Raw genomic sequence first — 22973 nt, 5'->3', positions numbered from 1 at the left:
CAGTTTTTTCTAGAGAAACAATTTGGAAAACTGGCAATGGAGGGATGATAGAGCTGTCCTTGACCAACATCAGGCACCCTGCAGGCAATTTTAACCAAAAGAAAAGGAAGGTTCAAATCTCCCAATAAGAGCACCCAAACATGGGATAAATACATCTTTTGCACACACCTTTTGCAAACATGGGATAAATACATCTGTCCTGTACACAACTTATTTGCCACTGCATATATTCTTATCAGGAAAAGCCTAAAATCTTTAAAAGTTGAAAATGACAAACCAAGGATGGGGAGCCCAGTTCAATATTCTTTTCTGACTTCACGACTCTTTCACTATTTCTGCCAAGTATTTCCACCTCGGGCCATGAGACCAATACTAGGGTTTGACAATCAGTTCCATGTTTTCTCTTTGAGAGCCCATGTGCTAAGTCTATCCCTGCCCTGAACTGGAACCTGTTACTAATTTCACTCAACAAAAATCGCACTCTGGAGCATACAACACAAAAGTTTAAAATAATGCATTATTTGTTTCTGGTTATTATGCATCCCCCCCCCCAATCAATAGTTCCCTCCGCCATATTCCAAGGTACAGCATTTGGGGGTTTTGGGAACTGAGTTGATGCCATTCATCATGTTAAAATCAGTTGCACTAGGCAGGCAGCTGACTCATCTTTCAACAGGGATGGGCTGGCATAGTGCCCCACCAGCCATCTGCCATTGGCGCTGCTTTCCCAATCACAGCATGGCTGGGAAGTGGCTGGCCAAGCCACAAGAAGCCAAATGCTAAGCCAGCTGCTGCTGCTGCTGCTACCACCAGTGGCAGCCTTACTGGTCTAGAGCAAGCCAAATCCAAAGAAACTGTCCCACTAATACTCAGGGAGTCAAGTAAGGGGACGTCAATACAAGGAGACCCTCAAGAAAATTGGAAAGCAAGGAAATGGTAAAGCTGCAGCTATATATCCAACATTCCTAGGAGCTCTACTTATTAAGAATGGTTCTGACAGTGTCAGTGGGATCCTTACCTGATCTCCAGAAATTGAAAAAAAGAGGTTAATCTATCCATATTTTAGTAGGGTGCATTTGTACATATAGATCCAAAAGGGTAAGGATAATCTGCCCTCTAAATCCAATTTTAAAATGCTATTATTATTTCTTTATTATAGCTACTTCTAAACCACACTTCCATAAAAAGACAATATGAGGGTGCACAGCATATAAAAACTGCGACAACAGTAAAAACATTAGTGACAAAATCTATACTATTGAATAGGTTAAAAGCAAATTCATAGTTCAAAGGCCTAACTAGTACAGTTATTAGCTGTAGCCTTATAATTATGCCAAAAATCAAAGGAAAACTGTGGGTTTCAGCCAGTGGTGGTAGTGGTATGCCAGCAGACAGCATTTCTGAAATTGCGGCAAGTACTGTATTGGCCCGAATATAAGCCGCACCTTTAAAATTCTGCAGGCACTCACACCCCAAAATGGCAAACATAGAAGAAAATGCTACAGCGATATGGTAAAAGCCAATTTTTGTAAGGTTGTGAATTGAAACCGCACTTCGTGAAAAGTTGGAATGGGGGGCGGGGGGAGAGTGTGGCTTATATTCAGGCCAATACGGTAGTATGAATTTACTGCAACAAAACCAAGGGTGGAATCCAACTCAGTTTTATTTAGAGTATACCCATTGAGATAAATGAACATGACCAAGCTAATATCAGTGGGTTTCCTTTGAGCAAAACTTACGAGCTTATCCATACTTCTTCTTGTCCCATTGCTTTGCCCCACGGAAAACTGCTTTTTAGCGCTCAATCAGAACAAATGGCAAATTGAATACCACTCCAAGTATTTTGCCCAGAGGCACTCAGAAGCCATGGAGCGCCCACAATGGCAGGCAACTTCAGTGAGTGCTTGACTGTATTCAGTCTTGTGTGACCAGTGGCTCCTTAATTACATGACTTACATAACGTTGTGTTATACAGGCAGGCAGATCTATGACTCACCGTCATTCAAAAGAAATGATCATGTAGCCACCAGATTTCAAAGAGTACACCACGGTTTCCCAAATCATTCCCTTACAGTTGGTTATTCAATTAAAGGCAAACAGACTGTGCACAGATGCGATAGTCACAGAAGGAACCAAATATTTGTCAACCATAAGGGAATGCAGGTATTTGCACTTTCAGAGCGGTAGAGGCCACAGAATAAAAGCTGACAATGGGGCATAATCAAAATTATCAGATGCAAAGACCATACATGTGCTGCAGAGGTTTTTGGTGCTAACATACTGAAGGCTAGGAAAACGATGGGGGGGGGCTTCAAAAAACCCCAAAACCCTCTCTTTCATGAAGTCTTTCTACCATGTAAGAAAAGAGAGCAGATGCAGCCTTCACATGTTGCCTCTTAGCCCACTTGATTAATGAAGCCTTAATTACATTCTAATCAGCACTTCTCTTGCCATCTCATCCTTCTCTCTGCAAATAAGGGGAAATTACAGTGAGGAGTAAGGAGGAATAGAGAACTTGCTCTTAAATATCTTGGTGCTAGGAATGCTTCCTACCATTCATAGCTCTATTCTGAACAAGTGACTTATTGCTCATCAGGAGGGAAAAATCAAGTGTTATCAAATGTCAAGAGCATGGGTAGGTGGGAAAGACTCTTCCAAGCCAGAAAAAGGAGGTGTGCTTTACCTTCTAGTCTTCTGACAGTAATAGAGGGGAGGGGATGGAGAACTAAAAATAAAAGCAGATGGCACAGCGAAAATTAGATGTACCCAACCTCTCACAAAGTAGAAAAGCTGTATAGGCAATTTGTTCAGTTTTCTAGGTCATGCCTGTGAGAGTTTCAGAGCACAGACTGTCTAATGGGATATGTGTTTAACTCAGGCAATATATTTGTTCAGCAAGGATGGAATACCTTGTGGGGAAAAGCTGTTAATATGAGAAGGAGTAGAAATGTGAATGGTCCATAGCAAAATAAGATATTTAGTTATGCTGAGTCACTGCTCTTCCACAATCAGTTTGAAACTGAATACAAACAGCAGTTCTACACAGTATTTAATATAGCGAAGCAATGATTCTTCAACATCAACTTCATTGGACTGGTCATGTTGTTGCCTAATTATCGTCTTCTAAAGCAACTACTCTATTCCCAACTTAATAATGGAAAGTGTAATGCCGGTGGACAACAAAAGAGGTTTAAATATGTTCTCAAGGGAAATACAGCTTGAATGTTCTTGTACCTAATTATCTTTATCAGTCTTTCCAGAATGTACAGAACATGAACTTACTCTTGTAGGGAGAGGTCTTGCCATAAAAAAGCCACCAAAACAACAACACGGTGTAACAAAAGCTATAGTAAAAATGATATAAAGCAACAGCTGACAAAAGGATGCTTGCAGTACCTGCTTTCACTCCCAAATTAAAATACTGGGAAAATCTCAAAATACTCTCTCAAGATACTTCACATTTTGAAGGAAAGAGGAAAGGCTTAGGGAGAAAAATATAATCACATGTACTGGTGTTTTCATGAATGGGGTCAGATTTATTTACATCAGAAGTTTCTCATATTCTTCTAGATGTTTTGATCAGGCAAGCTGCCGAAAGGCTTCTATTTAAGCAGTTTAGGAATGGAGCCAAACCTCAAGAAGGTACAAAACCTTGGTGGTCCTGGTATTTAGTAATGACTGGAAAAATGCTGAAGGGAGCGGCAAATGAAATACTATATTGCATCCTGAAGAATGAAAACAGCTGTTGAATGAACTACAAACAATTCTCCCTTTGCAAACAACAATCCCAAGGTTAATGGTCAGCCCAGAAGATAAAAATAATACTATTCTGTTTTCAACAGAACAGAATAAGCACATTTCCAGCTTTCACAAATCATTTGTTGAAAACACTATGCATTGTTAATTATCAGCTTATTACATTCATTACTTGCTCAGCACTTTTTATTAAAATTAGCTATTAGGAGTATTTAACAGTAAACACTGTATGCTTCAGAATCAAGTTGAAACAAATACTTGTGACCAATCAGCTGATTAATCACTTAGCTGATTAATGTGGGAGAAATCTCAATGATAGTGTTTGCCCAAGTAATCTCAATGGGTAAATGAAAACAGAATCATAGCTCTCCAATTCCTGAGTCTATCCTCTTGGAATTTTGCAGGTTCCTTACCTAGAGACACCTCTGTGATATATGCCTCCTCATACAAATTCTCAAAAAACGGGGTGGGGAACATTAATCCCTTATTAACCCCCAAGTTTTAAAGACACCCCCCTTTCTTAGGAAACTACAATGGCCTGCAAATTTTGTAAATTTCTGTCAAAAAATTAAAGGTTACGGGTACACACTCTAAAAATATAAAGGTGCCTATCACATATTTGTCACCTCATTGTTGGAAACTAGGCCTCAAAATTTAAGATGTTGATCCCTGCACCTTCCTATTGAAGAGCAGGGTGGACACAGCTATTTGCATGGCAAGTGGCCGGAGTCACAAGTAAATGGGCACTCCTTCAAGTGGGTTGCCTCTGTGAAGTTTGTTCACACTGGTGCTGGCATCTCTGTGTTGATTTGGGTGGAGCCAGAGCTGGCTGAGCATCAAACTTACTCTCAGTCACTTCCCCAGAATAGCAGGCTCCTCACAGACAGGAGGAGGTGCCAGAGGGGGGACACTCCTCTGACAACCTGCTCAGTCTTCTCCTCTGAATCCAGATTCCCCCCCCCCCATCCATCCTGGCTCAGGAACTTATTGGCATCCTGATCCACCTCCCCTATCCTGCTAGAGCCCTCCCCAGGATCCTTCAGTTGCCCAAGCTGTTCCCATTCCTCCTCAGGATCTGACCATCCCCTCCATGATTCGTCCATGAGTGTCATGACTTCAGGGATGAGAATTGTAGTGACTGCTCAGTACATCTTTGTGCATAATTAGGAAGAGATGAATAAGATTTGATTTGCAATCCCAGTCAGCCTCTCCCCCGGCCACACACACACACACACACACACACACATAGTGGTACCTCGGGTTACATACACTTCAGGTTACAAACGCTTCAGGTTACAGCATCACTAACCCAGAAATATTACCTCAGGTTAAGAACTTTCCTTCAGGTTGAGAACAGAAATTGTGCAGCGGCGGTGCAGCGGCAGCAGGAGGCCCCATTAGCTGAAGTGGTGCTTCAGGTTAAGAACAGTTTCAGGTTAAGAACAGACCTCCAGAACAAATTAAGTTCTTAACCCAAGGTACCACTGTATATATATGACATCAAGACAAAATGCTTAAGTTTGTAGTAAAAGTTAGACTTTTACCCAAAGCTGTGGAAAATTAAAGTTCAAAAAAAACCCTCCATACCTTTTATTGTCAAGTGGCCATGTGGGGGTTTACTTTAATAGCCTTCTTATGTAAGCAAAGAATGATTCATAAAGAAAATGAAATTCACAACCTGACAGATGGTAGCAAAGACATGGGTAACTGTGAATCTAAAATGCTTAAGCTTCATACATAGTTTGCAACCATTAGAAGAAATGCTAGCTTTCAGCTTATCCAAAGAGCCACCTCATTTTCTCTCTCCTCACCCCCACCCAGTCATTGTTGTCTTAGTTCTCTCATTACAAATCACCACAAGATTCCGGGAAAAAGAAAAAAGAAAACCCTAACTAGATACAGATGACCATCTTAGCACACCTGGTGCCTTGATAAAATCCTCTACTACTACCGATAGAAATGACTAGTCCAGGTTCCCCACACATATAAGGTTTTGACCATTCATTTTGTTAAAAACTGCTCTTGTTAACATTTCCAGTTAATCTAGTGAACTCCTTCCTAAAAGCAGAACAGGAAACAGGTGTCATGAAGAGAGCTTTAGAGTGCTGCACTGTGTAAAGAACTGATATCCCCTTATTGCATAACACATTTAGCTGAAATTTACATTGCACAGTGTTAAACTTAGCTTTACTCAGAGCAGACACACTCAGAGCAATGAACATGACTAAGGTGGGTCGGTTAATTTCTCGGATATTGCTCTAATTAAAAACAACAACAAATGAATTATCAGGAGAAGGGCTGGTGCTTCCATGCTATGCTTTTGAACTTCTTGGAAGTACCCGACTGGCTATTATTGGAAACAAAATGCTAGACTAGGTGGGCCTTTTGACCTAAGGGAATCATTGCAGCCATTCTGTATGTCAGAGTTGGAGAAACCTGTGGCCCTCCAGATGTGGCTGGACTCCAACTCCATTTGCACCAGCCAGCATGGTAGGTAGGGATGATGGGAGTTGTAGTCAAGCAACATCTGGAGGCCAGAGGTTCGCCACGGCCGCTGTACTTAAACCAGAGCTGGAAGTGGAAGACCCAGATCTATATAAATCATATATAAAACTAGTGATTTTACACAACCTCATGCAGACACAACTAAGATGGTAAAGGTAAAGGTACCCCTGACTGTTAGGTCCAGTCGTGAACAACTCTGGGGTTGCGCACTCATCTCACTCTATAAGCTGAGGGAGCCAGCGTTTGTCCGCAGACAGCTTCCGGGTCATGTGGCCAGCATGACTAAGCAGCGCACGGAAACGCTGTTTACCTTCCTGCCGGAAGTATCTACTTGCACTTGACATGCTTTTGAACTGCTAGGTGGGCAGGAGCTGGGACCGAACAATGGGAGCTCACCCCATTGCGGGGATTTGAACTGCCGACCTTCCAATCGGCAAGCTCTAGGCTCTGTGGTTTAGACCACAGTGCCACCCATGTCCCAATTAAGATGGTAGGCCACTGCAAATGAAGTCAGGGCATAAAATGTGAAAGAACATGGGCAGAAAAGGATAAACTCATTAAACGGATGCATTCAGTCAAAGCTGTGCTGCCTGTACTGGTTTCTATAACAAGCCATTTGAAAATGCATAAACTAAATGCCGACACACTATAATCTGATAAATGTGACAGACTCTCTCACAGAGATTAATTTAGAATAATTATCCCTGCCCCCAACTCATTGTAAACACGTCTGCCTTGGTTGCTGTCTGAATCAGACAGTCAAAGCCAAAATACCTTTTATCCTTTGGTGTCTGGGAGCAACATACATTTCTAACAATTTCCTATTATAATATATGGAGATTAACACAAGTTGCAAACATGTCCCTATGGAACAATGAATCCGGTAAATGGGCACATACACTTACTATGGCGAATGAACTAGGTAATGCTGGCTTATGATATCAAGCTAACAATCTGAGTGATAGCCCTAATAAAATGAAGAGTAATTAATTAGACCATAATTTTTGTTTTATGACATGAGCTTTTATATGCCAACAGTCAATTTAATAGTATTTAAAATTGGACTACGACCCATGAGGAAGATGCTTCTTACTGTGCCACAATTCTTGCCATCATTTTTTACTTTAAGTATGACCTAATAAAGCTGCTATTTTATAATTAAATCAACCCTAGAAAATTCTCCTTAGTGACCTTTCAATTTTTAGAGGTATGAAAAAATCAGATCAAAAGCCCTTGATACATTGAATCAACCACATTAATCACTTACCCAAGAACAACACACTTCAGTTATACTTTCAGCCAAAGTTTAATAGCAACCTCTACTGTAGGCAAGTTGCTGATGCAGAAAATAAACCACATCTCTGGTCAGTGTAGACACTGCATAGCAAATAAAAGTTAGCTCACTTTTTTTTCTTCTTCAGAAGAACATAAAATGCAGCCATGGATTCAGTGAGTTTGATCAAAGGAACGGTGGCCTATTTTTACTGCTCAAAAATCACCATCTCAATATGCCTTTTTACCCATGGAGAAAAAAAGTATGTATATGGATCATTTCCTCAATGAATGAAAAAGCAACTTGGGGAGACATTTTGGGGTAAAAATTAAAATATGGCAGGATATGAAATGATTAAGCAGTCTCTTAGATACCATTTCTATGGTCAATTTCCTAGTCCCCTGGGGTGGCTTTTTATAAAAAGAAAATGTTGGGCAATGGTCATCTGCATCCTTGAATACTGAACATACTCCCATAGTTTCTCCCATAAGGAAGCTGCCTTACGCAGAGCCAGACAACTGGCCCATATAGCTTAGCACACTGACCTTCAACAGCTCCTTCAGGGTTTGGGGCAGCGGTCTCTCCCAACCCTATCTGGAGATACCAGGAACTGAACCCGAGACCTTCTGCATCCAAAACAGATGCCCTGTCCCTGAGCTACACCCCTTCCTGAGCTACAACCCTTCCATAATGATTTAGTGTCCAGGAAAGAAATTCTGCTGATCTCACCAAATCAAAGTCCCTTATGCTGAACACAGCTTATTTGCAATAATTTGTTAATGTTTCTCCTAAAAACTGTACGGAAACAAACAGCTACCACCATCTCCCCTTTACCACTTCTGCTTCTTTTGCTGCTTCTTTTAAGTGGCTTTCTAGCCCTCCAGACTAGCCCTCCAAATGTGTTTTAAAGACACGTTAAAAAAATATCCCAGCTATGCTTAGATATTTAAGAAGAAGCCCTATACTTCTCTCTTATTCTTGAAATGTATGGTCTGCCTTCCCCCCGAGGCTTCCAGGGCAGCTTCTTCCCCTGGCAGAAAAATTGCTGCTATGAAGCCCAACCAGACTGATATCACTCCTTGCCACAGAGGACTCTTGGCCCTCCAGAAAGAAAGATGCATCCAGGGGTATCCCCAAGCTACACACTAGCTTCTTCAGAGAGAGTGCAACCCCATCTAGAACATGTAACTTGCCTATCTCCCAGACATGGGAAGCATCCAAGTCTGTTCTAATAGCAGCAGATTAGACTCTGAAAAACATGTCCTCTCAGATCAGCTGATCATATAAACCACTCATTCCTTTTTCGATGCCTTGTTTCTTTCTTTCTGTCTGTCTTTTTCTTTTTCTTCTTTTTTAAAGGCTAACGTCATTTAGATGAAATTAAAATAATTGCATTTGGCCTTTAGGTACATAGAGAACTTTAAAAAGAAGACACCATTCTGATATTATCTAGAAGCAATCAGCTATGACAAAATGAAAAAGAAAGGAAGGAAGGAAGCATCCATCATGAGCACTATCTCACCATTTGCTGTATTCTTTTTGAAGTTATCCAGAAATTCCTCCAGGAGTTGTGACTGGTTAGGAGGGGGTAGAGAGTGTCTTGCTTCCCTAGAAATGTCACCATCTGACCACGAAGTGCATAATGCACTTTTATTGCGGCCAAGATTTGTAGTCAAAGTCAGCTTCACACTTTTCTCAGAGAACAATAACTCCATCTGTCTGAGGTTAAGATCACACACCGATTCTCCATTTATAGTCAAAATTTCATTGCCCACACGTAACCCTGGGAGCATGAGGAAGAGAAAGTAAAAGAAGATTGAGTAAGCATATTGGAGCAGTCAGAAATATTCAGCTAACCGCATAGCACCTTAATTGTTCAAACCAGTACCCTGGTCTTCATATTATTATATATTAGGCCATGATACACACTTTGATGAAATGAACATGTCTAACCATTATTTTCTCAAGGTTGATATTTGCTTTTTTGTGCAAAAGGCCACTCAATCCCATATATACCTCATTAGAAAAGCCTACACACATAAGTGACAAGGCTGCACAAACCTTCTCTGTAAGCCATCCCATCAGGAAGAACATCACTTATGAAGATATGGGTAAGATGCTGGTGTTCATCCACTTGTGCAGTGACTGCAAATCCTGGAGTTAAAAAAAGTAGTGCTGTTTTAAATTAGTCTTAAAACAATTCTATAAATCATATTATCAGATAGTGAGTTGAAATACTCTCATAATTGAAACTAATCCTCTTTTATATTACGACAAAGGTATAATTGCTGTATTTTGAGTCTGTCCTTCTTTGAGACTTTTAGCTGTGATTTTATCATTGTAGGTTTTTTTTTTTTTGTAAACCACTTAATAGGTTTTTTTTTAAATGTTAAGTGGCATATAAATTGTATTAAATGAATAAATACGTGTTTGTTTATTCATTCCTTTATTATTACATTTGTATCCTACTTTTCGTTCAAGGAGCTCAAGGTGGCAAGCATGGTTCATTCCCCCCTTTCCATTTTATCCTCTCAACAATCCTGTGAGTTAGGTTAGGCCAGGCATAGGCATAGGCATAGGCATAGGCATAGGCATAGGCATAGGCATAGGCATAGGCATAGGCATAGGCATAGGCAAACTCGGCCCTCCAGATGTTTTGGATACAACTCCAATCATCCCTAGCTAATAGGACCAGTGGTCAGGAATGATGGGAATTGTAGTCCCAAAAATCTGGCGGGCCAAGTTTGCCTATGCCTCGGTTAGGCTAAGAGACTATGACTGACTCCAAGGTCACCCAGAGAGCTTCATGGCTGAGTGGGGAATGGATACCTAGCATCTCAGGTCCTGTGGCCAACACTCTAATAACTACACCACACTGATGCTACATCTTATTACTATTTGGCATAACATGAGACATGAAAGCAAAATTGTGTTTATTGGATAGAATTATTAATAAAATGCAGAATTTTAATTTTTTTTAATACTGTACTGTGTAGCAAGAAGGGCTGGTGTCTTCAGAAGTCCCATACTCCCTACCAAATGACTTCTACCTCAGTTCATCTTAGTTCCCCTGCCCCACACACATATACTGGCACTCAAAAGTCTCACATTTTGTTTCATTTTTGCAGTTGTCCTCCTAAAACGGAAGTTCTGCAGCTACAGAATGGCTCCGGACACCCTGGAGCCACAATTTCCTTCTAGTACAATCAAGGTCAACTAAACAAAAGACTAGCAACTAAGACAGTGCACACATTAGGAATGCCATGTTGGAAGCAACTTCAAATCTTTTCACATGGCAGCTGTTTCCACACAGCAGGACGTTAGTATGAACCAACTCATCAAGATCTGCCTATTTTTCCAACACCACCAGAGGATCAAAAAAGAAGTCAATCTTAACTTGGAAAAAAGGGGTAAATGGCGTTGGTGTAATTCCGGAATGTCCTCCCACATCTGATTTCTGTTCAAGGTTAGGACACCAGCTGTGATGGGCTTCTTGAAGCAGCTAAAGGCTACAGGCCTCTGGCATGACTCATCCACACACACCCTTTCTCCAAAGAATGTATGTGCATGCATTGGCAGGTATAAATCTCTGTTATTGAATCTCTTCAGTTTAACATCTATGACAAGGTTACTATACTTAGTAGAATAGTTTATGATGTACTGGCATCTCTTAAATTTATATTTTGGAAACTGTACTCACCAAAATCAGTTATACCCTCATTCTTGGTCAGATGCACATGATAGATACATAAAGGAAAGATTTCTATTTCATCATACATCTGTAGGAGAGAAAATATAATCTTAACTTTTTAACTGCAGAGAAATACATCCCAAAGATGTACTTAGAAGGAACTCCCAACCTAATCACCATTGGACTAATTTTGTTTCAGCTGCTCTGGGTCACAGTTTCTAGGTAGAGAGATGCCAGTTATTTGATTTACTATATTTTAAACATGCAGGACCCTCAGGTGCCACACTCGTTTGTGCTCATTGTACACCACCTTAGAGGTGGGGGATGCAAAGAGTTGTGAAAGTTAACTTGTGCCAACTATTTATCATTTAGATCAAACTAGACATGCTGACTCTGATCATGTGTCTTTCCTGTTCACACATCAAAAAGGGATTGGGACAGTCAGCGTCAAGATGTTCCCCCTGCACCTATATTTTTTCCTTCCCTCCCCCATTATTTTTAATTACATATTTAGCATCAAGTATAATTCAGCCCTAAGCTAGAGCTAGGCATTTCAAATTTATGTCCACCCAATTCACAATGCATTTAGGCTGGCGTGCCTCAAATGTTTCTTTCAGAGTGAACCAAGGAAGAAACTGCAACCTTCTATCCATATTTATTAAGTAGTCCCATCTGAATAAACACAAATGTTCCTCCTTCAGCACATAGAGTGCTTTGTAACCTATTTCAAAGAATCATAGAATTGTAGAGCTGGAAGGGACAACAAGGGTCATCTAGTCCAACCCTCTGCAACAATGTGACTGATGAAGAGCAAGTGTTGAATGAGTCCAGCTCTCCTCCATCTTGCAATATTTGTCTACCTTTATCATTTGTATGTTGTGAACCACCCTGTGACCTTTGGATGAAGGATGGTATATTAATTTAATCAATCAATCAATCAATCAATCAATCAATAATACAAGGGTGCAGTCCAGCAAGTAAAAGGTCTGAATAATGAATTGCACATCTTTCATTGTGTCACTTGCCTGATCTTGTATGTATTCGTACACTTCAGGAACATAGTGCTCAATATTTTCATCAGAAAGCCTTTTAAGTTGTAAGCCATAGTGTCTTGGTTCCAACTGCTTAATCTAATGGATGAAAAGAATATATCTAGAATTCAGAAATCATTTGTAAAAGTCTAGGTGTCACAGCAGATGCACACAGATACCAAATGATGCAACAGCAATCTTCAATAAGCCACTTCCTAAATAACCACCATAAATAAACTTAAGTTGTACAGATTTCACAGCAGCAGTTTTGTTGCTTTTAAAAATCAAAAGGTTTGTAATGTTTATTCCTGCACATAAAATTAACTGTCTGGTAAGGTGGGTAAATAAACTTTGAACCTTGTTCTCTTCCTCAGTTTAAACTGACATCTGTTAAGTTTCTACAGGTCTTCCAGATGGCTTAGTTCTGCTCAGTGAAACATACACATCTGATGTATAAAATGCATATGTGCACACAGGCTGTTAAGAGAAGGATGTTCTGCATCAGATGGCTTTTATTGAACTCTTTACTGCCAATTTCCTCTGAGATCGTGAAACACCACCTATTTTTTCCACAACATGTGTTACCTCCAGGAAGCTAAATAACGGAAGAGGGAGGACTTCCCTCAAGAGATTGTCCTTACAGAGTGAAACCCTTGAGGTACTGTTCCTTAAGCTCTCTGGATAAAGCTGAGGTTGCACTGATTTCATTTCAAGCATCAACAAATTAACAGCACAAACAAAACAGTCTGTGCACCCATTAAGAGAGAGGGTTGGTACCTATCAGGATCCTCCATGCTCAAAAGGAGTCCTTACACGCAAAGAAGGATTTGATCCAATGGAGGCTGCAACCCTCCATGCCACCTCCCAGGAAGGGTCCCCTCAACCCAGCAGAGCAGATGGGAGGGTGCAGGAGGCTTCAGAAAGGACTGGCGAATACTGCCTTCCCCTTCTATTAAAGAATGCCGAAGAAGCCCTTTCTGCAAACACAACTTAGCTCATGGGATCTTTCTGTTGAGTGGAACTCAGCTCATGAGATTGCATCTTCTAGCTACACATTATTCAGTTGAACAAGGTAATTCAGCAAGATTTTAGGCAGAATGTGATTTTTACAAAGCCTGTCACATTTTGATTTATCTGATTTAAATGTGTATTTCTTGGATTTGTCACATTAATTAAAAAAAGATTGCCAGCACAAAGAATCTATTCCATGAAATCTGGATGAACAAATACAGTGGTACCTTGGTTTAAGAACAGCTTAGTTTATGAACAACTTGGATTAAGAACACTGCAAACCCGGAAGTAGGTGTTTTGGTTTGTGAACTTTGCCTTGGAATAAGAACATGTTTCGCTTCCTGTTGAGTTTGTTCCATTTGTAAATTGAGTCCCCCACTGCTATGGGAAAGCACATCTTGGTTTAAGAATGCTTTGGTTTAAGAACAGACTTCCGGAACGGATTAAGTTTGTAGACCAAGGTACCACTGTACTTGGAAATGGTTGCAATCCTGCACAATTTGTAGCAATTTAGTTTCAACTTTGAGTAACCAGCAGAAGTTTTTTCAAAGAAAAAAGTACCAGTAAGTGGTTGTTATCCAAATAAAACATTTCAGGAGATGTTGATAACCAGCACTAGTACGGCTGTAAATGACCAAGTTTTTATTTACAAAATCTCAGTGAATCTTTGATGCTACAAATAAAGCACTCTTCCTGGTTTGTTTATTTGTTTAAGCAAGCAAGTAAATGAACAGTAGCCTAATACACTAAACTGTATCAATCATCCACCACTATAATAATCCATAAAGTATATGAAGACATGAAGCGGAATGTAAGAAAAATAGCAACATATCCAAATTTGTATATAAAACTAACTGCTTCATGGTATCATCCATTCTTTAAAAGACATGTTTGTGTTATTGCTGCTTTCACATGAGTTTGTCTTCTTCAGCACCTTACACCTGCTAAACAGAACTGTCAAATGTACATAGTACATTGCAAATGTTCTGATGCAATTAAGCTGCTGAAGTTGACCAGGTCCCAGTTCACACCTTGTGAACTTGACTGCTACAGTTTATCATATTGAGATGGATCCATTTGCTCACACCCTCTCTTCTTCCCCTTTCCATTGTATGGCTAACTTTGGCAAAGTATCCTAATCTTCATCTGTAGTTTAAGCGCTCCCTGCTGTTCAGGATCAGTACTTGGCTTACATATTCTATTTTTCAAAGAGGCCTTCAAACCACTGTTTCCTGATTCAGATGTTTGAGCGTTCACCAAATTGTGAGGTGAAGGGAGAACAGAAAGGAGAAGGAGGCAGCAAACAGGCATAAGGCGACCAGAGGTTACTCATAGGCATCTGACTGGTCACTGTGGCAACAGGATGCTGGACTATTTGGGACATTAGCCAAATCTAGCAAGGCTCTTTTTATGCTATTGTAGCTCAGTTCCCTGGATCCTGATTATTTCCCTTGAACCTGGTCTATGATGAGTTCAAATATTGTTTCTGTGACTATGTATACATATTTGTAAAAGGATAGATTATATTATAAAGCAGTAGTTTTTTTAAAAAAGTACTGTAAAGCAATTGGGTATGTGGCTCTTTTTAATGCTCCTGCATTAATATATTTTCTATTTATTACCTTACCTTGCTCTGGTATTTGTATGTTCATTTAGAAACATATTAACCTGATATGCAATAATCTTTTGTTAGATCTAAATAGGAATCTAGAAATCGTCATTCTTATCCAAGTATAAAAATGACATCAGCAGGTAATGGGGAAGATCCTTAACTGTACCTACTACACAGACACAGTCAGATTACTTAAATACAGTGGGAGTCAAGCAACGTATGCCCCTCTTTTTGTCCTTATCTACCGCCCTTGTGCCAGACACAAATGCAAAACATACACAAACATTCAAACACCACTTTGCACTAAAGAATGAAGATTCCCAGCACTCACCAGAGAAGTATGGAAATGTAAGAAAAAAGAACCAGGAAAGATGTAGCAGAAAGGAGTCAGCATTAAGAGACTGCTTATGAAAAACATTAAAAGTATTCAGAACAGAAAGAAAGATAAAACAGAAACAAAGTTTTAATTGAAAAAGAAATCAAAATAACTTCAGATCAATGAAGTGATATATACAAAAAGAGAAGCTACAAAAAAATAAATCCCCAGTATCTACACACAGATATTTTACCACAAAGTAGTTTGTTTTTATGAGAGGTTATTATAGTTCTTCTTCAAGGTTTTCCTTGTTCAAATAGCAGTATTTTCTCAATTTTCCCTTTCCCCCAGGCTTCAGGTCTCTCCCGCCACCTAGTGGCATTCCCTATAATACATTGCCTTTTCCCTTACTCGTTCATAGAATAGGAAACACAAAGATAAAACTAGAAGCTAAAGTGGGTAATAAGAACAATTTAAATATATATATTTGTAGTGACTTGGTATAATTAAAGCCAAGCATATTAACATCTAGTAGTAATGCCAGGAAAAGCCTGATTCTCCCCTCTCCCCTTCTGCCATATGACCATGGGCAGTTAAGGGTGTGCTTGCGAGACTGACATGTCCTATTTATGGCACCTAAAGTGAAGCCACTTTAAGGCTAACCTTAAACTGAGAGGCCCAGACTAATTTTACTGGTGAAGTCTATCAATAACCATCAAGGGTGATTCAGAGGGCAACCCCTAGTCCAAACTCTCCCCCATCACCCACACTTGCCACTTTGCTTTGCTTATCCAGAAGAGGCACAATAAAAAGCTGAACACACTCCAGTATTATTAAAAACAAATAAATTTAATTGGGCTTAATTTGGGTTTTTCAGGCATTCAATGACTGGATTTTGTGTCAAATATATATATATTAAGGTGGTTACTTTTTGCCACTGACTGTGATTCTGTGCACATGGGTATGTTTGCATTCAAGTCATTAGCATTTATGAGTGCATTACCCATATTTTACTAAGAATAGATCCATTGATGTTATTGCTTCCTGTATAACGCAATTTTTCTTATGATCTAAAATGCTGTTTCAGTGGTTTTGGAGAAAAAATACATTATGGTTTGGCTTTCTAAATCAATTTGTTTTTATAGTACATTCTGAGATCCTAGGATTCAATTTTTTCATACTGTGCTTCACTGTTACATATCTTTCAGCTATACTGGGGGCAAAGCCAATTCATAATTTTAGAGACAGAAAAATATAGTAGGTTAAAATCTACTGGAGGTTAAAATTTACTGGAGACTGAACTGCATTGTATTCCGCATCATCTTACACAGAATCCTTTAAAACTGTATATACATATTTGCAAGGATGCAACACCTGGGCTTTAAAGTTCTAAACAGTGGGATTAGCTAGACAAATTAAGATGAAGAATAATGTACCTTGCATGCCAGAGTCAAAACATCATCTATTCTGTGTTCTGGCTTGAGAGTTAGCATTACTCCTTGGCCGTCAGGAAAGTGAACAGGTGACTGGATGTCCCAGGTATTTTCTTTTGAACAACTTTCTGGAGCTGGGCAGTACACATTTAGAAATTCATCTACTTTCTGCTGGAAGAAATATATAACAATTTAATAAAGAGGTATCACTTTATAATCTGTATAATCTGAGTGATAGAAGATTGCTAGAATGAAATAATAATGTGGCTTTTGTTCTAATTTCCCAACACCATACCTCTGCCTCCTACATGCTGCACTCACAAGAGACAATCAGCTGACAAGAGGATTACAGGAAAGCACACAAGAATTTGGAGAATAGGATGGGTATTGCATGAATACAACCTAAGAAGTTCACTGAATCACAACTCGCAGTACCATGATACATAGTTCTATTTAAGGAGGACTGGCCCAATCACGAGGCAATTGTCCAAGATGGTGGTAAACTGGCACCCCTCCCAGGACCCCCACCCATTTACCTCATTATTGGATGGCCAGCTGGGGTTGCCAGTACTCGTCCTGCTGTGGCCAAAACCATCAGGCAGACTCCCACCCAGTGCTGCTAGGCTCTATACCACCACTCACATCACCTCCCTGCCTCACTCTGAGAAAGGACCAAGGTGTTCTTTTCTCAGAGTGAAGAATTCTGTGAGAAGTGACCAGGACAGCTCCTGCAACACTGCTGCACTGAAATAGTGTTTAAATCTTCTTCTTCTTTGTACAATCACTTTCCAGTGGTTGTACTTGATGTACTTACTTAGAATTTCTCATCACAGTGGCAGCAGAAGCGCTTTCCTGGTCAACTCACCCAGAATGCCCCATTTAGAAGAAGGACCAACCCTCTTTGTCCTTTCTCAAAGCTAAGAAGGGATGAGGTGCAAGGGGCAGCAGAAACACCAACAGCACTGCTGCTGCTAATGCAGCAGGAAGTAGGGGGCGGGGGAGAATGGAGATGACACAAGGAGGAGGGGTAGGAACTAAGTCACTCTAATTTCAACTAATAATTATAATTTTATTATTTATAACCCCACCCATCTGACTGGGTTGCCCCAGTAACTCTGGGGCCACACTTAAGATCACTTCATACATGAGGTGCATGAAAGCCATTCCATATATAAATAGTCACAATACAAATGTCTGTATCGCACGATCTTGAGCACTGAAGAGTGGAAAAGAATATACGGTAATTCCATTAAATGACCTCTGCTCTCCAAATGAGTTTGATTCTTTATTCTCTTCATGTGCTTTTCAAAGTGAGAAAAGGATACACAAAAAATATACAGTGTATAAATGATTCAACAGAATCATTTTCAGATGTTCAGATTTGTGTAAATTTCATCAGCAGAGGGCACTCTGTTTCACTACTATCTGGAAACAGAAATGTGATGCAGGGGATTCACACTACTAACAGTTTTTGGTGTGGTTTTTTTTTTTAAAGCTTAAGTTTCTTTTACCTTCCCAATTTTCAAACCTTAACTACCTTTGTCAAAACCATCCAGGTCCCAGAGCAATCTAATAACAGACAGACACTTATTCTAAAACAGTGCCTAAAATTCATATAGGCGTGAGTCTTTACAAACTGTTTTAGGTTTATTGTGACTAGGGATAAGTAAACAAAAACATTTGTAAAAGTTTTGATTGTTTTATGGAAACGCTCTATGGTGGTTTGCATTTTTTTTTTACTCCATCCAAATTTTCCATCTTTGAATCTAAAGGGGTTGTATTTTCCCACCCAGTAACGTCTGTAGAGTGAGTAATAACCACAGTACTTTATTCATCCACAGCCATGCAGAGGCCTGACAACACATTCAGTTTTCCATAAATCTATGCCAGGGTTGTAGAGTGTACTATGCTTTGCTACGGTGTTGGTTGAAGAGCAGTTGGTTACTTCATGATTTTCCTGTCTTTGTTTTGTCACAAATTTTATATGAAACACCTCAGAAAACCTGCATGGAACATTTAATGGGGCTGTGCTTCACTGAACTCATCAGGAAGTCTCTTGTAACGGTTCGATTTTGTTTTTCTTCAAAATTTCCTAACAGAATAGGCTTGTTTCCAACTTTGGTGGTTTTGCGAGCTATGATGAATCACTTTTTTTAAAAAAAAGTTGTTGGAGGAGGCATGTAGGAACTGTAGAAACTCCTACAAATCTGCAGACAGTTATTCAAGTCCTTCAAACGTTTACATAGATGGAATGCCCAATCTTATTCATTTAGCAGACATAAGACCAGTGGCTCATAAACCAAGTTCCACAGAAGGAATAGTTTTGGTTTAAAAATCCAAGCTCATTATAAAATTATAGATTTTTCCACCTGACTTGAAAGCTACTGAACACTTCTGAGCAATATCCCAATAAACTTTCGAAGTACAGGATGTATGCAAAAAAAAAAAAAAAAAAAAAGACAGTGAGAGGAAAGATCAAGAGATATTCAGAAGACAGGCTTTTGTCCAATTATAAAGTTGCATTTAAAAGATCTCACTTCAAATGCAGCCTTGTCCACATTAGGAGCACAAGGAAGCTGCTTTATATTGAAACAGACCATCTTCCTCAGTATTGTCTGCTCTCCAGGGTTTCAGGTAGGAATCTCTCCCAGTCCTGCCTGGAGATGCCGAATATTGAACTTGGGACCTCCTGAATGCAACACAGATGCTCTACCCATGAGCTATACAAATACTACTAACAAACCCATCCTAGCATCCCAAGGCACAAGAAGGTCAGATAAAGAGGTCTTCTACCTTATAAGGTAAAGAAGAAAAGAAGGCTGATCGCCGAAGAATTGATGCTTATGAATTATGGTGCTGGTGGAGATTCTTGAGAGTCCCATGGACCGCAAGAAGATCAAACCTATCCATTCTGAAGGAAATTGGCCCTGAGTGATCACTGGAAGGACAGATCCTGAAGCTGAGGCTCCAGTACTTTGGCCACCTCATGAGAAGAGAAGACTCCCTGGAAAAGACCCTGAGGTTGGGAAAGATTGAGGGCACAAGGAGAAGGGGACGACAGAGGACAAGATGGTTGGACAGTGTTCTCGAAGCTACCAACATGAGTTTGACCAAGCTGCAGGAGGGAGTGGAAGACAGGAGTGTCTGGCGTGCTCTGGTCCATGGGGTCATGAAGAGTCGGACATGACTAAATGACTAAACAACAACAACCACCTTATAAGACTTTTCACTGTTTGGGAAAATAATTTTTGAAAGTGTGACATGTCAACTGGCACACTTTGTAGGTGCTGGTGGTAAAATGCCCTTTAAGAAAATAATTTAAGCTTTTAAAATTCCAGAATGAACAAGTACATGAATTAACCAGGGTACTGGATATTAAGATGGAGGGTGCACTTCTATTCCCAATAAAAAAGAAAGCAAACAGGTTTAGCTTAAGTTTGAAATAAAAGGCCTAGAGTCCTGCTGAGTCCTGCGGACAGGACCATTGAAGTGATGCACAGCCAGCTATGCTTATGGTATTATTGAAGTGTTCGCTCATTAAAAGCTTTTCAATTATGACAGCTGGTTTGGTCCTGAAGCCTGCTTACCCCAGAGGAAATCTACATGACAATTTCTTCTTGTAGTAGAAAAATGAGTATTCCTAGCACATGCCCACTAAAGGATAGAGGAAAACACAAAGAGGACATACTAATAGATCAAAAGGAGGGTGGGATTGGAGAGAATCAGTTAAAAAGTTTCCTTTGGTTTGCAGTTCATACAGCTGCACAAGGGTTTTAAAAAATACATACATACATACATACATACATAATGATTGCTTCAGTTTTTAAAGACTAATCTGTATCAAATTACAACCACCCATTTTAAACGAATATTGAATATATAGGTAGCCATGCCCTCTGTTCCTTGTTTGAGGATTAGGATTCAATAGGAATTCACTACTTATAAATCCATGAAACATTAAGGTGTGGCCAAATGTATATAAGTTATGAATTGCTAATAATTTCACATGCACATGACTAGCTAATCCTTTTTTCTACAAAATGTATTAAGTGGTTCTTTTGGGGGGAGAGGAGAGAGAGAGAAACATAGATAAATCGTGATTTAAGAAACACATTCAGAAAGTGTGATAAATAGTGAACAGCAAAGATTTAGAACCCTTACCTCGGTAGAATTACTGGAATTCTGAGGTAGCTGTGTTCCAGTAAATCCATGCCCTCCAGTTGAGTCAAAAATCTAATTAAAAAGAATGTGTATCCTAATATAAACAAAGCATTCCTTGCAAAATGGTTTCACATGCACACAAAAAGGAAGGAAAAGCTAGTGAATTTAGATCAGTAAAGCCGAACAACTGAAGAGTAGTTTACTATTTTTAAATTTGGGTGTTAGTGTGTGCAGGCATTCCAGGAAAAGGGCAGGGTGGAAGGCCCTTGCACTAAGAGATTATACTGACATTCAGACCTTCCATTTTCTACACGCTAAAAATCACATGCATGCACTATATAATTCTGCCAGATATCTGTCCTGACAGCTGAGAGCATTTTGTACACACTAGCCCTAGAATCCTGGGGCAATTGTGCTAACCAAGCAGCCAACACAAACAGCTGCCAATCAGGAAGCTGACTTCACATCCAATTGCTCTCAAGCCTTTCCAAGGATCATCCTGATAACCAGTTTCTGAGCAGCCACTCTTAGCCTAGCTCTCCTTTCACTGCCAACTTGGAAGAGAGGGATGCAAATAGCTTGACTAAGAGAAAGTATGCCCCTTGGCACATTGTCCCCAAGTCCAGTTATGTCTCCCAAATAGTTGCTTCAGTAATGAAGAGAATGCAGAATGCTTCTTTTGTCGTGGCAGTGATCAATGGTGAGTGCATTTGTTTCAGAGATAGCATATTAGGAGTCCAAGTGATTGTTGGTGGGGGGATTGTACTTGGAGAACTCTTTGGGCCAAATACTTACTCTCCAGCAACAATTTGTTAGGCAGGCAAAGGGTTGGCGCCCGCATGTTGTTTCAAGTACAGTTGGAGAATTCACTGCAAACTTGTTACAGTTATCAAACTAAAACACTCTGGAAAAGGTTCTTAGGGCAATCCTATATCTTAATCTTTCATCCAGCCATGTTTAAAATACACACCAGCAATGTCATGCACTCAAAGTTTACATACAGCAATTAAATACCAGTGCAAATCATGTACTACTATTTTTGTTTGTTTGTTTATTAGATTTCTCACTTGCCACACACCATAAGGACCCAGGGCAGGTTTCAACAATAAAACATACAATTATAAAACAAATAAAACAGTTACAAAATAGTCAGGATCTTCTCCTTTCAGCAGCTGAGCCTAGGTAGCAGTGGCTGAACCCAATATATGAATGACAGTAACCAATGGTAGCTGTTTGTGCTGAGCAAGACACAGAACTCAATGAGCGCTCCATACCAGCTGGGTTTTTGTGTGCGATTTGTATGTGATGCTTTTTTTTGCATGTAAAATTTCCAAGCCTTAAGAAACATTGGATCATGTACTCATTACCCATGTCTTTTCCCTCTCCATCAAAGGCACTCCCTCCAGTTCCCACCTGGTTAACACTAACTGGGATTTGAAGCCAGCCTGGTAAACTGCAAGCCCTTTAGTACATTTTAAAGGTAAGTTAGGACTCAGAATATTTATGAAGTCCTCCCCTTTCTCCTTAAAAACATTATTACTCTAAAGTCTGTTCTACTGATGTGTCACTGCTATCATTTTTCTTACGTCTCAATAGCTGGGTTTTCGATAAGGAGCATGTGAGAAACCACTTGAAGATAAAAGCAGAGCTGTTTTGTTTTTCCGATATGCTTTTGATTATTAATCTGTATCTTATTAAATGTATTTTAAGATAAGGAACTGCGCTTATGGCTTTAAATTATTCACAGTACTCATGGCTGCCATGCACTTCGTATAGTGGGCATAATGGAAACCTGGTGGAATGGAGGGAATCAGTGGGACATCAGTGGGTTATCTTCAGTAATAACTCTATAGGACGAACAGGGAAGGACACACAGGACATGGTGCCATTGTGTATGTCAAAGAGATCATTAAGTCCACTGAGTCCAGCAAAGTAGAATTCCCCAAAGGATTTGTTCAGGGTCATAAAATTATATACGCCATGGAGAAAGTGAATAGGAAAAAGTCCCCCCCCCCTCTCATAACACTGGAACTTGAGGACATCCAGTGAAGATGCATGTTGGAAAATTCAAGATAGATAAATGACATGTTCACATGTCATAAGGTTTGCTTGTTAAAATGAAGGAATTGAGATAAACTAAAAATTGACATAAAGTTATAATCCCCTAGCTATGTCATGTTTCCA

The 22973-nt window shown here is 39.7% G+C and overlaps 1 protein-coding gene across 1 annotated transcript in view; it reads right to left on the bottom strand.

Moving 5' to 3' along the window:
* The window catches only part of TIAM2 (TIAM Rac1 associated GEF 2), a gene marked incomplete at its 3' end in the record, with an annotated part of 80640 nt that overhangs the window by 34123 nt on the left and 23544 nt on the right, over positions 1-22973 (bottom strand). Inside the window, exons 8-13 of the mRNA XM_081854407.1 lie at positions 20790-20861; positions 16632-16799; positions 12251-12355; positions 11235-11313; positions 9596-9688; positions 9057-9317 (exon numbers count right to left, since the gene is read on the bottom strand). Of these exons, the coding sequence (XP_081710533.1) occupies positions 9057-9317; positions 9596-9688; positions 11235-11313; positions 12251-12355; positions 16632-16799; positions 20790-20861 (778 nt within the window). The remainder of the gene's footprint in view (positions 1-9056; positions 9318-9595; positions 9689-11234; positions 11314-12250; positions 12356-16631; positions 16800-20789; positions 20862-22973) is intronic.

The sequence above is a fragment of the Podarcis erhardii genome (assembly GCF_964252035.2).
Source record: "Podarcis erhardii genome assembly, chromosome: 3".
Lineage (NCBI taxonomy): Eukaryota > Metazoa > Chordata > Lepidosauria > Squamata > Lacertidae > Podarcis > Podarcis erhardii.
The sequence above is the reverse complement of the archived record's forward strand: the minus strand, read 5'-3'. Positions and strand labels throughout refer to the sequence as shown.